Raw genomic sequence first — 14,086 nt, forward strand, 5'->3', positions numbered from 1 at the left:
AACTCAGGTGTCTAATAAGTATCTATACAAAATCTATTTCCGTAACCAAAAATCATATGCATTCTCATGAAAAAATGATATATTTATAATAAGTCTTATATATATATTCTGTAAAAAGAAAGTCATATATATATATATATATATATATGTATGTATAAACTTAAATTCTAGAGTTTTAGAATCCACTCTCACTTTTCCTTCTCCAAAATTATCTGAAGTATTATTGCATGCATGATAGTTACTTGTTTACTTGCTAAAATATAACATTTTCTATATCAATTTATTTTAAAGTTAAAAGTTATTTTTTATTTTGATCATTTATTCTCTTTAAATCTAATAGTTATAATAAATAATTAATCTTAATTATTAATTTTTTTAAAAATTAATAATCAAATTAAAAAGTAATTCTTTTAAAGTTACGTTAATCTCTTCTATACATATATATATTAAAAATGTCTAATTATTTATTTGATTTTTATAGTTTAATAACCTTTTTTTAATCTTTATACCTGTATTTTTTAACTAGTTTTATTTTTTAACTTTATTTTTAAATTTGTGTATGTATAATAAGTAAAACGAATAATTTTTTTTACTGCAAACACGAATAAATTTTAAATATAAAGATTAAAATATAAAGATTGTGCACATGTACCTAAGTAAGCAATTAAACTTTCTAAGCAAATATCATTATTTTAATAAATTGTAAAAATGCATCAACCAATAGAATATTTATAGGTATGAAATGATTTCGTTGTGCATGCTACATAGCCGGAGGGAGTGGGGCTTATAGAGGCCACGCCCCCGAGATTAGTAATCTTTGTTAGTATTATGTATAAAATAATTTTATAATCTCTTTTTTTTATTTCTTTAAGTTTTCTCTAATATTTTTAATTAACATGTTCTATTTAAATGTTAAAACTCTTTTCCTTTTTTTATTTTCTTCTATTTGAGAATTATATTTAATTTTAATTTTTCATACACTATTCTAGTTTCTCTAAGATCACAAGATTTTTTTAATATTATTATTCTTTTTATTTTGTGCTATGAGTTTCTTTTATTATGTTTCTAATATTTTTCACCCCTGCATTTTTTCTCTTACATGTTATTTTTATTAATTTAATTTAATCTTATAAATAATAATAAAATGAATAATAAAATATCTAAAATAATTCCAAACCTTTTATAAAATGATTAACTTATAAAAAACTAACTGAACAAATAAAAACATTGGTTTTATTTTGTAATATTTTATTAAATTTGTAGTTTTATTTTTACTAATGATACATCTATACTTAATTAACTTATCTAAGTATTTATCACGTGTTATTCATTTAATTAATTATTTTCGTAGAATTTTTTATGTGTGATTCAAGTATTCATTTTTCAAATATTTGAAATAACATGTTTAATTTTGACTATAATAAAATTTTCTTTTTACTTAACATAAATAAAATTATCTACTTATCCGTCATTGGATACTTATCTACTTATCTCTCTTATATTCAACACAACTTATATATAATTTTTTACTCCTAAAAAATATTAACTATATATTAATCTTTTTTTATAAATGTCATGTAAAATTTTAAATATTTTTTGAAGTGATGATTTTTTTTTATATCGGCTCCCTTGGATAAAATTCCTACTCCGCCTATGCAAGGGATCTAATAAAATGACCATTAAACCAATCAATTAACAAGAACAAAAACTATAACCATTAATGTCATGTATACATAAAAACAAGTTTTATTTTTCAAAGCATGGTATATGAATTAACTCACCTATAACTAAGCTACAACAGAAATTAATCAAAGCAAGAGTAGGTAGTGTTATTTCACAAAAACAAGCATCATCAAGCTTGTTTGATTGATGAATCATGATTCTTGGTTGTGCCAAGAGAGCACGAGATCTTGCAAGGCATGTTTCCAATCCCCCCAATGAAGTTCCTCAAACTCCAAAGCACCCTCCAGCACCTTAACCGCCACTAAAAGAAGTTGATGAGGCACAATCTCAAGGAGCTCAAAAACCAAAGCCACTTTCCCTTTGAGCAACGCAATTGCACCGTTGCTCTTCCCAACCTCAACCTTAAACCCCAACAGCCCTCCCACTTCCTTCACCTTCTCCTCCACCACCTCAACTCTCGCACTCGAAGTGAACCTCTTCTCTCTTTTACTCCCCGAATCCCACTTCGTTTCGAACAACCTCGTTAAATCCAAACCCCAAGACATCGATATTATGTCAAACGCTGTCACACCCGAACTTTTACTCCCTTCGTAATTATAACTACTCTTCACGTAGCTGAACCCCAACGCGTTTTCTTCCGCCGTTTCCGGTTTTAGTGATTTTTTAAACCACGCATTCCCAAACAGGGCCTCCAGGCTAATTCGGGTTTCCGGGTTCGGGTCGAGTAATTTATGGATTACAAAACGGGCTGGTTTTGAAATCCACTCCGGGAACTTATAATCTCGCCGGGAAATTTTTTTACACATGGCGGGAATGTTGGTGTCTTCGAATGGGAGGTGTCCGGCGAGGAAGACGTAGAGGATGAGGCCGCAGGACCAAGCGTCGGCCTTGGACCCGTCGTAGCCGCCGCTCTGGCGGAGGATCTCCGGCGCGGTGTACGCCGGCGTGCCGCAGGCGGTGTGGAGGAGGCCGTTCTTGAGCTGCTCCGGCAGCGCGGAGAGCCCGAAGTCGGAGACCTTGAGGTTGCCGTCGCCGTCGAGGAGGAGATTCTGCGGCTTCAGGTCGCGGTGCGCCACGCCGTTGCGGTGGCAGAACCGGAGCGCCGAGACGAGCTGCTGGAAGTAGCGGCGCGCGGTGGACTCCGGAAGCTTTCCGCGGCGGGAGATTTTGGCGAAGAGCTCGCCGCCGGCGGCGAGCTCCACGACGAGGTGGATCTTGGTTTTGGTGGCGAGCACCTCGTGGATTTTGAGGATGTTAGGGTGGTGGTGGAGGCGGCGCATGGCGTCGATCTCGCGGATTATGCGTGGCTCCATGCCGGCGTCAACGGTTTTCGATTTGTCGATGATTTTCACGGCCACGGCGGCACCGTCGACGAGGGATCGCCCCTGGTAGACCTTGGCGAAGCTGCCACGGCCGAGGAAGCGCGTCAGCTGGTACTTTCCGAGGATGGTGGCAGTGCGCGATGGCGGTTGCGGAGGCTGTTGCTGCGATGGCGGTTCCATGGTTTAACGTCTAATAGCAAAAAGAGTGTTAAGTTATAAACCACGGTAAAGAGAGGATGTGCGCGGGTTTATATAGAGATGGTGTGGTGTTGGGACCTATCGCTGTCACCGAGAGAGAAGATGCACCGGTTGGCTTCCACTTTAAAATATCATTAAATTAATTGCAGAAATCAGAGGAGCCGAAATTTTGCTGAGAAAAAAATAAATACATTTTACACTTATAAATGAGAATCTAAAGTTGGAATCAGCATTTTAAGTGAACCAAGCAGTATTGCTGGTGCATTTAGTATTTTTCCATTTTTCCAATTTTATCCTTTAGTCTTACGAAAGAAAGAGTAAGAGTACTCTTTGAGAAGAAATCTTATTCTTATGGGAGAATTTCTTTTGTAAGAATTTTTTTCTTATTTTTTTTAAAAAATATTTATAATAAATTAATGACTCAAGCAAGAATTAAACCTATGATTTTCAGGTTATTAACACAATTCTTTAATTAATCGAGTTAATGAACCAATTATATTATAAAATAAATAATGTTATTATATATAATAATAAAATTTTATATGTATATTTAATGCGGATGTAAATTTAAATAATAAATTTTATGATAATTAATTTTATATAAATGATACAAATTATTTAATCCATATTCTTAAAAAAAAGTTCTTCCATAGGACTAAAAGACAAAATTGGAAAAATAGAAAAATGATGGATGCACCAACAATACTGTTAGATTGCACATGACAACACCCGCATTTTAATCATATGTTAATAGTTGGTCCTTGGCTTAGTCTATTTACCCAAGTGTTGATTAATTGTAGCCAATAAACAAGTAAAACACAAAGTGCCATAGTTGACTTGACTGCTTTGCACGTTTGAATCAAATGGAGGACGTGATTGAGTTGCATAGAAGCTGTTAAGCAAAACATAGTAAGTAATTAACTTCAAGTTTCTCATAACTTATCTGAAGATCAATAAAAGAAGGGAGAAAGGAGTGTTGGAGTACGGTACATACATATGAATGTCAAAAGTTAAGTATATTTAATTTATCTAATAAACTATTTATCTAAATAACTTGTCCAGATTGGGTTGGAAAGATTAATTAAGGACAATGAGGTGCACTTTTTATGGTATTTGATAAAAAAAATAAAATAATTTTTTATTATTTAATCAAGACTATAAAAACTAAGAGAATAATAAAAATAATATTTAATTAAATTTTTTATAATTTATGAAAATTATTTTAATATTAAAATATATACATATTTTGATGAATTATCTCGTGGGATTTTAATTTCATATGAAGTTTTAGTAGAGTCTATAAATATAGCTTTTATCTAATAATCTCACCTGTATTCTTGAAACTTTTCTAGACCTTTTTTCTTTGTTAGATTTCATTTTTGTCTTTTTGTATATAATATTTTCTTTCTTCGTTCAATATGCTTTACACACTAGTACAATATTTGATCATCTCTTTTTTCTAATTTCACACACTCTCTTCTCGTTTAATAGATAATCTTTGGCTATATTTGCTAATATATTTTATTTATTATTTTTTAGTTGAAAAGTTTATTTGATTGTTGGATAAATAAGTTTTTTTAATAGTTTCTAATATTTTTTTAAAACATTTTAATTTCTTATACTTTCTTTCATTATTATCCTCAATATATTTATTCAATTTTTTTTTAAATAAATCATAATTTTATTATTTTTATAATTTTGTACTTTTCAATTAATTTTATTCTAACATAACCTTCAACTTCAATATTACTTGCTAATAAGAGCCATAATTTTGAACAAATTGTTCAAACCCGAAAGAAAACATGTTAACATATGAAGCTTAAATATGTAGAAAAAATGTTACTTAGGACTAATAAAAGTGACTTCATGATTATCGTCAAGCGAAATTAGTAGTTTCAACTTCAAACCAACATATACGTTCGCAAAAATTTAATTGGAATTTGTCAAACGAAATCGTTTTCTTTTAACATCTTAAAAGAGCTTTAATAAAGGTGAGATAGTGATAGAGAGAGATCATTCTTATAAAAAAATTAAACACGAACTTAAATTGGAGTACTTCTTTTGTTGAGCTGAAATATTTTATATATAAAATGATCACTTTTAAATAAATAAAAAATAAATATAAATCACTGTGCTGGAAAAGAGGGAATAAGAAGCATTCAAAAAGCAAAGCCACTAACACAAATTAGTAAACATTAAAAAGATATACAAAGACTAATTAGTCTATATAATATAAGTACCGACAATGTAAACAGTAAACAAAAATATCATGTAATGTGCGATCTTTTTCAAGAAAGAATTATTAAGGCAAGGCAAAGCTATTGGGTACAATCTGGAAATAAAATATGCAAAGGCATATATAGTTGTTAACCGGAATTCATTAATATATTTTCTTACTTCTCTTTCTCTCAACGCATCAGCCAATCAAGCCTGCTTGCTGTAAATTTAACAACATTGAAGACCACCTAGCCAATTTTGGCTTCACTTTAATTTCCCAAAAAAATCACGGATTCCAAATAACGAACGGTGTGTGAGCCTTCTCCGACGCTTTTTTTTTTCATAGGAATCTTTTTTCATATTTTTTTCTATTAGTATAATTTTTTTCTAATCATAGTATTGGATTAGATGAACATGATACATCTAATTATTATTAGAAGTCCTTATTTTATTTATGATCATAAATATTTTCAGTGAAAAATCAATTCAAATAATTCAAAAATTCATAATTTGGTAAAACTATTTCTTTAAAATAATTATATATACCTAAAGTTTAAATTTCATTCTTTTATAATATGAATATCTAAATCACTCATTATTCAATATAAATATGCTTTGAGCTCATTTTGAAATGTATGGAGTATATATAAAATAAATCTAAATATAATGTTTTTTTTAATTTTCTCCAAAAACTAATTAGAAAAGTATTTTTTATTTCACCAAAAAAGTAAGTAATTGTTTTTACTATAAAATTACCTAAATCAAATAAAGATGTTGGACTTTATTGGTAATTGAATTTGATGAGAATCTTTTCAGCCTAGCATGATATTCCAAACTCCAGAGTACAGACTCCAAGGATGTGTCAGTGGGATAGGGTTAGGGGAGGTTTATTTGAATTCCACGATAGAATAACGACAAAGTACTAAGGCGGCTGCTTTATTTTATTTTTTGTATTTACAAGAAAAATCATGTGCTTATATGAAGGAATTCTGATCAAATATTTTTGTATTTACAAGAAAAATCATGTGCATTCCTTGGACTTGTGGCACAAACGATTGGGACATCCTTCCTTGAAGATCATCAAGTTGATTCCTGAGGTTATAAAACACAAAGATAGCAATGTAGTAAATAAAACATGTGAAATCTGTTTTAATTAGAGCCAAACATACTAGAAAAAAATTTCCTTTGAGTGAACATAAAGCCAGTAGTGCATTTGAATTAATTCATTGTGATTTATGGGGATCATATAGAATTCTTTCTACTTGTGGTGCTTTTTATTTATTGACAATAGTAGATGATTATTCAGGTGATGTATGAGTATACTTATTAGCTGATAAATGAGAATAATCGACAATGTTTCACAATTTTTTTGCTCTGCTTGAGAGGTAGTTTCACATGCATGGAAAGATATTTTCTTGATTATGGAATAATTTTTCAGACATCTTGTACCGGAACACCCCAATAAAATGAGAGAGTGGAATGAAAACATAGACATATTTTGAATGTGGCTCGAGAACTGCAATTTCAAGGTAATCTTCCTATTAAGTTCTGGGGGGAATGTATTTTAACTACAACATATTTGATCAATCGAACTCTTTCAACTGTTTTGAATGGGAAAACTCCATATGAGATACTATATGGGTAACAACCTGCATATGAACATTTGAGAATATTTAGCTCTTTATGTTACGCCCATAATCAAAGAAGGAATGGTGATAAATTTGCAAGTAGAAGTAAGAAGTGTGTGTTTATTGGCTATCCATATGGCAAGAAATGGTGGAAGTTGTTTGACTTAGAAACAAAAGAGATTTTTGTCTTTCAAGATGTTGAATTCGTTGAGACCAAGTATCCTTTTTCTATTGATGTTACTACCAAATAAGATGTTCCTCCTAAAATTAGAGCTGTGAATAAATTGTTGGTGATGTGACCGATGGTGTAAAAGAAACAAATCACACAGGAGGTACTGAAGAAAGTGATGATATGACAATGGATGATAGAGGGGGTGAGCCAAATGCGGGGTTCGATGAACAAGGTGTTACTCTCCCAAATATGGACACACAAGATACAGTGTTTCCATCTATATATCCAACCGAGCCATTATTGGGTAGAGGACATAGAATCAAACAACCTTCTACTCGATTGTAAGATTATGTGACAAATACCACCAAAAGATTAAACTCATCCAACTATTCACCCTCTCCAAAGGTAGACTCAGGTGCACCCTATTCCATAACTGATTATGTGAATTATGACCATTTTTCTCTTGCACATCATGCTTTTCTTGCATCCATTTCACAAGAAAAGGAGCCTATCACTTATACTGACGTAGTGAAAGACAGTCGGTGGAGAGATGCAATGAAAAGTGAGATACATGCCCTTGAGACCAATGGAACTTGGACAGTCACACAATTTCCTCTAAGAAAGAAAGCACTTGGCTGCAAGTGGGTGTACAAAATAAAGCATAAAGTTGATGGAAGTGTAGAAGGGTTCAAAGCATGGTTAGTAATTCTTGGCAATCATCAAAATGAGGGGATCGATTACACATAGACTTTTGCACCAGTTGTAAAAATGGTAACAGTACGCATAGTGTTAGCCGCAACAGCCACACAAGCTTGAGAATTACATCAGATTGATGTGCATAATGCATTTTTACACGGGGACCTTGAGGAGGTTGTGTACATGAAGCCGCCTCCTGGTTTTCTTCCTTACCAATATGGCATGGTGTGTAAACTCAACAAGTCCTTATATGGACTCAAACAGGTGCCTCGTTGTTGGTTTGCCAAGTTGTCCGCTGCACTAAAACACTATGGATTTTGGCAATCTTTGTTTGATTATTCTCTTTTCGTCTTGCAAAGACTGGGGGTACATATTGTAGTGTTAGTGTATGTTGATGACCTAATCATTTTGGGAGATAATCATGAAACTATCACCAAATTTAAAGCCTATTTACACAATTGTTTTCACATGAAAGACTTGGGGATCCTCAAATATTTCGTGGGTGTTGAAGTGGCACGATCTTTCATGGGTATCTTTCTTTGTCAACGTAAATATGCTTTGGACATTATAGCTGAAGCTGGACTTTGGGGAGCTAAAATATCAAATGTGTCAATTGAATAGAATCATCGTTTGGCACTTGCAGTAGACTTGCCTTTTTCGCATCATGATCAATATAGGCGGTTAGTAAGTCGTCTCATTTACCTCTGTTTTACCAGACCCGAGTTTTCATACTGTGTGCATGTGCTGTCTCAATTTATGTAAGCGCCTAAAGAGGCCCATTGGGAGGCCGCTCTCCGTGTTATTTGATAAATGAAAGGAAATGCAGGACAGGGTGTTTTATTGCGTAAGGATTGTGACTTGCAACTATTTGGTTGATGTGACTCTGATTGGGCTAGATGTCCTTTAATTTGTAGGTCCCTTACCAGATGGTTTGTTCTACTTGGATCTTCTCCAATTTCATGAAAAATTAAGAAACAACAAATAGTATCTCGCTCCTCTGATGAGGTTGAGTATTGATTCATGGCAGCTGTAACAGGAGAATTGAAATGGTTAAAAGGTTTTCTCCATAGTCACAATATCTCTCATTCTCAGCCTATGCAACTTCATTGTGACAATCAAGCAGCGCTTCATATTGTCAAGAATCCAATTTTTCATGAGCGCACCAAGCACATCGAAGTGGATTGCCACTTCATTAGCGACGAGTATCTCACTGGCAATATTGCACCTACTTATGTTCCTACACATGCACAATTAGTTGATATTTTTACTAAGACTCTTGGTCTCACTCAGTTCACCTCTCTGTTGTGCAAGTTGAGGATATGTAATTTATGCTCCAACTTGAAGGGATAATGATATCATGATGAGATAACAGAAGATAACAAAATCTGTGTGAAATTATGTGCAATTATTATATCATCCCATATTATTAGTCTCTGATCATGTAAATTAATTTGTTTTTAGTCTAGACGTAATCTTAGGAATTTTATTTGAAGAATTAATCTATATAACTCAATCTTAAGAGATTTTGCTGTAACTCTTTTGTATATATTTATGCCTTAGAATCTATTACATTCCAACCATATATGGCCATGGTGGTGTTTAGATTGTTTGAATTAGGTTCTTCTACTCTTTTTTTAATAGTTTTGATAAATTTTCTCATAAATGCTTATAAAAAAGAAAAAATAATAAAATAAAATAAGAAATTAAACTTTTTACATAAGTTAATTAAAATTAATATATATATCTATTTGGTTATAAACGTAATCACGCTCTATTTTTTCATGAATTTTATAAAAGTATAGCTAACTCGGAACAATATTCATGCAAGACATGCATAAATCACAAATGTCTTTAGTGAACAAATATCAGATGTTTTTCACTTTCTTTTAAAGGTTAGGCAAAATGCCAGATTTCTTCGCAAAAAATAATAAAAATAGAGTTGAGATTGTTTGCCATTTTGTGAATAAGCATGTGTCTCCGGATGAATTATTAGCCTTTGTGACTGTAGCAGGAGCATCATATTTTGATAATAAACGACCCATTTCGTTGCATGCATGTCTTTATCTTATACACAGTGGTACTAAAACAATGGTCTATTTCTAAATTACTCCACTGGTATCTTGGTCTGTTTGGCTCCTCGTCCATTTTGTTCTCTTCCCAAACTATCATTTATTGGCTTCATATATATAAATGGCTCCCAATCAACCACTAACGAGAAGACTTATCTTGACAATGAACTTATTTATTTAATTATTCAATTCAACACATCATTGTCTATCTTTCGTATAAAATAAGTTTCAATTTCTTTGTTTGGTACGTTGTTTAAAACTAGCTTGATAAAGTATATAAGAATTATAAGATGCACACAGTTTGTAATTGATAAATTGTCAGGAAGGAGCCGGAAAACATTATTAGTACTTGATGATTAAGACATTCCCCCTCTTTCCCACCGTTATTTATCGGATTAATTAATAGGGGATATATTATATTATGTGTTGTTTATTTAAAAATAATTAATGCTACTTGCATATACTTGTTTATTTACTTTATTATTTTTTATAAATTATACGTTACAAAGTGATCGTAAATGTCTAAAGGTCTAACTGGAATGAAGTATACAAATGATAGTTCTTATTGTGTGGAGGTCGATTTTTGGGATAAAAAAATGTTTGTATATATAATTCTCCGCTTATACTTTAATAAGGTTGATAATGTATATGGGAAAGGTCGAAAGGATATACTGTGGGTATGTTGACTATAGTGAAGCAAACATAATTAAATTGTTGATGTAACGGTAAGATATTTTTCTATAGAAATATATGCAAAGAAAAATTAACTCACTAGGTCAATTTATAAATAGGAGTTAAAATAGTTTACACAAAAATGTTAGGTCAATTTAGAGGTAGGAGTTAAAATTAAATAATTTACACAAAATGTTATGTTTTAACTTTGTTACTGCTATTGTAAATTAAAAAAATATACACAGAAAAATGCCAGCAAACTTAATTACTAGTTTGGGAGACCAAGATACGCATGATATAACCTTTTATATATATATATATATATATATATATATATATATATATATATATATATATATATATATATATATATATATCATAAGATCTCTCAATATATTAGATAATAAATATGATGGAGTTTAATGATTATACTCTCATAATCTAAAATAATTTTACACAAATAAATTATTATTGGTATAATTTATAAAAAATAACAAATTTATTATATATAATAAATTGTAATTAGATAATAATATAAAATTAATTTTATACTGTATAATATTTTTTAATATATATATATATATATATTAATTTATATGTAATATTCACAATTTTGTTCAAGTTTTCTATATTATTTTAAGATAATTTACTATTATTTGACATTTTTATTTTAAAAATATCAATTTATTAATTATTGTCAAATTTTATATGTTATTTTTTTAAAATTACAATTTTGGTCTCCTATAATTTTAAAACCTTGATTTTGGTCTTCTTATTTTTTAGAATTAAATATCAAATATTTATTTTAATTTATAAATTTTTATAATTCAAAAAAATTAATAATTATTGACTAATAATACATACAAAATAATATTTATAAAATTAATTAAACAAAGCAAGTATTTTAGTGGATTATTATTTTTTTAAAGATAAAAGGGCATGAGTTAAATTTCTTGTAAGATCTCTAATGATTAACCGATGGAAATACCAAAAATAATTATCCTGAAAAATTAAAGGATTAAATGTCTTAATTTATAAATAAAGAGAAAAAATCACAAATTTAAAATTATAAGTGACTAAAATTATAATTTAGTATTATGCCATTCATTTATACTCTCGAAATAGTTATCTCTTAATCTTTTTTTCTATTGTGTTTTTTCAAATTTAATTGTTTATACTCTCGAGTTGTTTTTTATTTTTATTTTTTCCAGTAAAATTAATTGTTTCTTTCTAAATCATTTTGGTTCCATTCTTATATATTAAAGTAGAGTACACGTTATCTTCGAGGTAAGCCTGTTCGCCCTTTAGGCCGTGTCCCATAGAGGCAAGTTAATGATTAACATTAAGTGTTTCAAAGACACGGGTCGTATAATCAATCAATAATTTTCTATGAAAAGGTACACTGACAAGATTAAATGTTACACGTTGTAAATATGTTCTAATGGGAATTAGTTAAGGGTTTTTAAGACATCTCGTCCTTCTCAAAAAAGACACCTTGTCAAACCAGTAAAAAGAAATCTTGTTAATTACTATAAAAATTTCATTTTAAAATCATTTTATTTTAAATCCTTTTTAAATTAATTGTGAAGATCCTGGTAATTAGTTTTAATTTTAAAAAACAATTAAAATTTATACTTTTCAATTTTTCCCTTGTGTGACATTATATTTTGAACATAGTATGTATTAGTGTGAATAAGAGAATGTATGTTAATTTTATTAATCATTAATCTTTATTAAAATATATGATTAACCTTGAATTTTTTCTTTTCAATCACAATTTTTTATTCAAAAGACTTAAATTCGATATCTAGCTTAAAAGGATTCGAATCTAATTTCTATACTAATGATTTATATGTGGTGTTATATAATATTATATGATACTTATTTTTTATAGTTTGTAAATTTATAAATATTCTCTTATATTCATGGATATCTTTTTTTTCTTTTCTGAAAGTAAGATAGACATCATGAGACTAACTCTATGCATAGAGATTACCAAGATAAGTTTTGTTTATTGGAACAAAATCTTTTTTATATGCATATGATTAAATAATCAAATTCTTGTGACATGTTTAAATAACTCACTCATCTATCAATTATGTTGAACCTTGTTAGTTCATGGATATCTTTATAAAATAGTTGTCAATGTATCAATGATAATAGATATGAGAAAATTATTATCCACTCAAACACTTCTTTATTGATGTTGAGTTATAAGATTGACTTGATGATTGAAAAGAATAAATGATAAATTTCTATTTATTTCGTTATAAAAAATTAACAAACTAATAATTAATATTGAGCTATAAAAAAAATCCTCATTAGTGTCTCCAATTTATTGATCATATTAGTTCTTGAAAAAATAAAGACTTAAAAGTACATTTTATTGTCCAAATATTATTATTATTTAATTTTGTATAACATTTAAATTAAAACTAAAGTAAAAAAAAAAAAAAAGTTTGAAGAAAGCTTAACTAAAATATTGTCTAGTTCAGAGAACCTAGCACGAAAGTTACAAAAAGATATACAAGTACTCCATTCCTGCTACCCAATGCAACAGACAATGATATGTACATAGAACTATTAGCATATATAGTTGATCCGGGCGGTGGGGGAAGGTTTGTCAACGGCACCGGCAGAACAACGGAGAAGACGATCTCCAATTATTTTAAGCATTGATTGTATCTAATGTACCGTATTTTTATTTCCTGGTTCAAATTAATCTGAATGAGAAAAAGACATGCAAGCATGTTCTATTATCTCCACACTCAAATTTCCACTATGTGTTTCAGTTGAGGCTACTCTACCAAAACATCCATTTCATTTACTTCACTAATGAAGTTTTCTTTTTAAATATATCTTTCTGCATGCTCTACCACTCTCGTCCTATTTGCCCTAAAATTAATAATAATGATCCGCTTATTTCACCAGATACTAAAAGATATATCTACCTAATGTTTCACTTTTTTATTTTTACAATTTTTAGTCGTTTAATATTACTAAATGGATTGGGAGAGTTTATTGTGATATATAAAATAATAACATCTTTAAATTAATAAGCTTAAAATTAAAGTTGGGTTCCTTCTAATAAGATGGGAAAGAAACATAGAAAAATAATGTTATACATTATTTGAAACCTGCAAAAATTAAGAATTGCTAAATATTGCATGCATGTAGATTTACGAAAAAATTATATAATCCTAATAAAATCTATAAATAAAGAATTTGATGATAAACAACATGTGTAAACTAATTTTATGATTCTTTTCATGCATGAATTATATATATATATATATATATATATATATATATATATATATATATATATATATATTTTTTTTTTTTTTTTTTTTTACATGGTGAATTGTTTCCTTCCATATCGAAAGGGATGATTTTTCAAGCAATGATCACGTCAACAAGGCGAAAATC

At 29.7% G+C, this 14,086-nt stretch overlaps 1 protein-coding gene across 1 annotated transcript; it reads right to left on the reverse strand.

Annotated features, from left to right (window-relative positions):
* Nucleotides 1-1,730: 1,730 nt before the first annotated feature.
* Nucleotides 1,731-3,427, reverse strand: LOC100811834 (CBL-interacting serine/threonine-protein kinase 4). The gene has a single exon (XM_003556343.5). It carries the CDS (start codon nucleotides 3,183-3,185, stop codon nucleotides 1,875-1,877), a length of 1,311 nt encoding a protein of 436 aa, XP_003556391.1. The 5' UTR covers nucleotides 3,186-3,427; the 3' UTR covers nucleotides 1,731-1,874.
* Nucleotides 3,428-14,086: the final 10,659 nt, after the last annotated feature.

Source organism: Glycine max, chromosome 20 (assembly GCF_000004515.6).
Source record: "Glycine max cultivar Williams 82 chromosome 20, Glycine_max_v4.0, whole genome shotgun sequence".
NCBI classification, from domain to species: domain Eukaryota; kingdom Viridiplantae; phylum Streptophyta; class Magnoliopsida; order Fabales; family Fabaceae; genus Glycine; species Glycine max.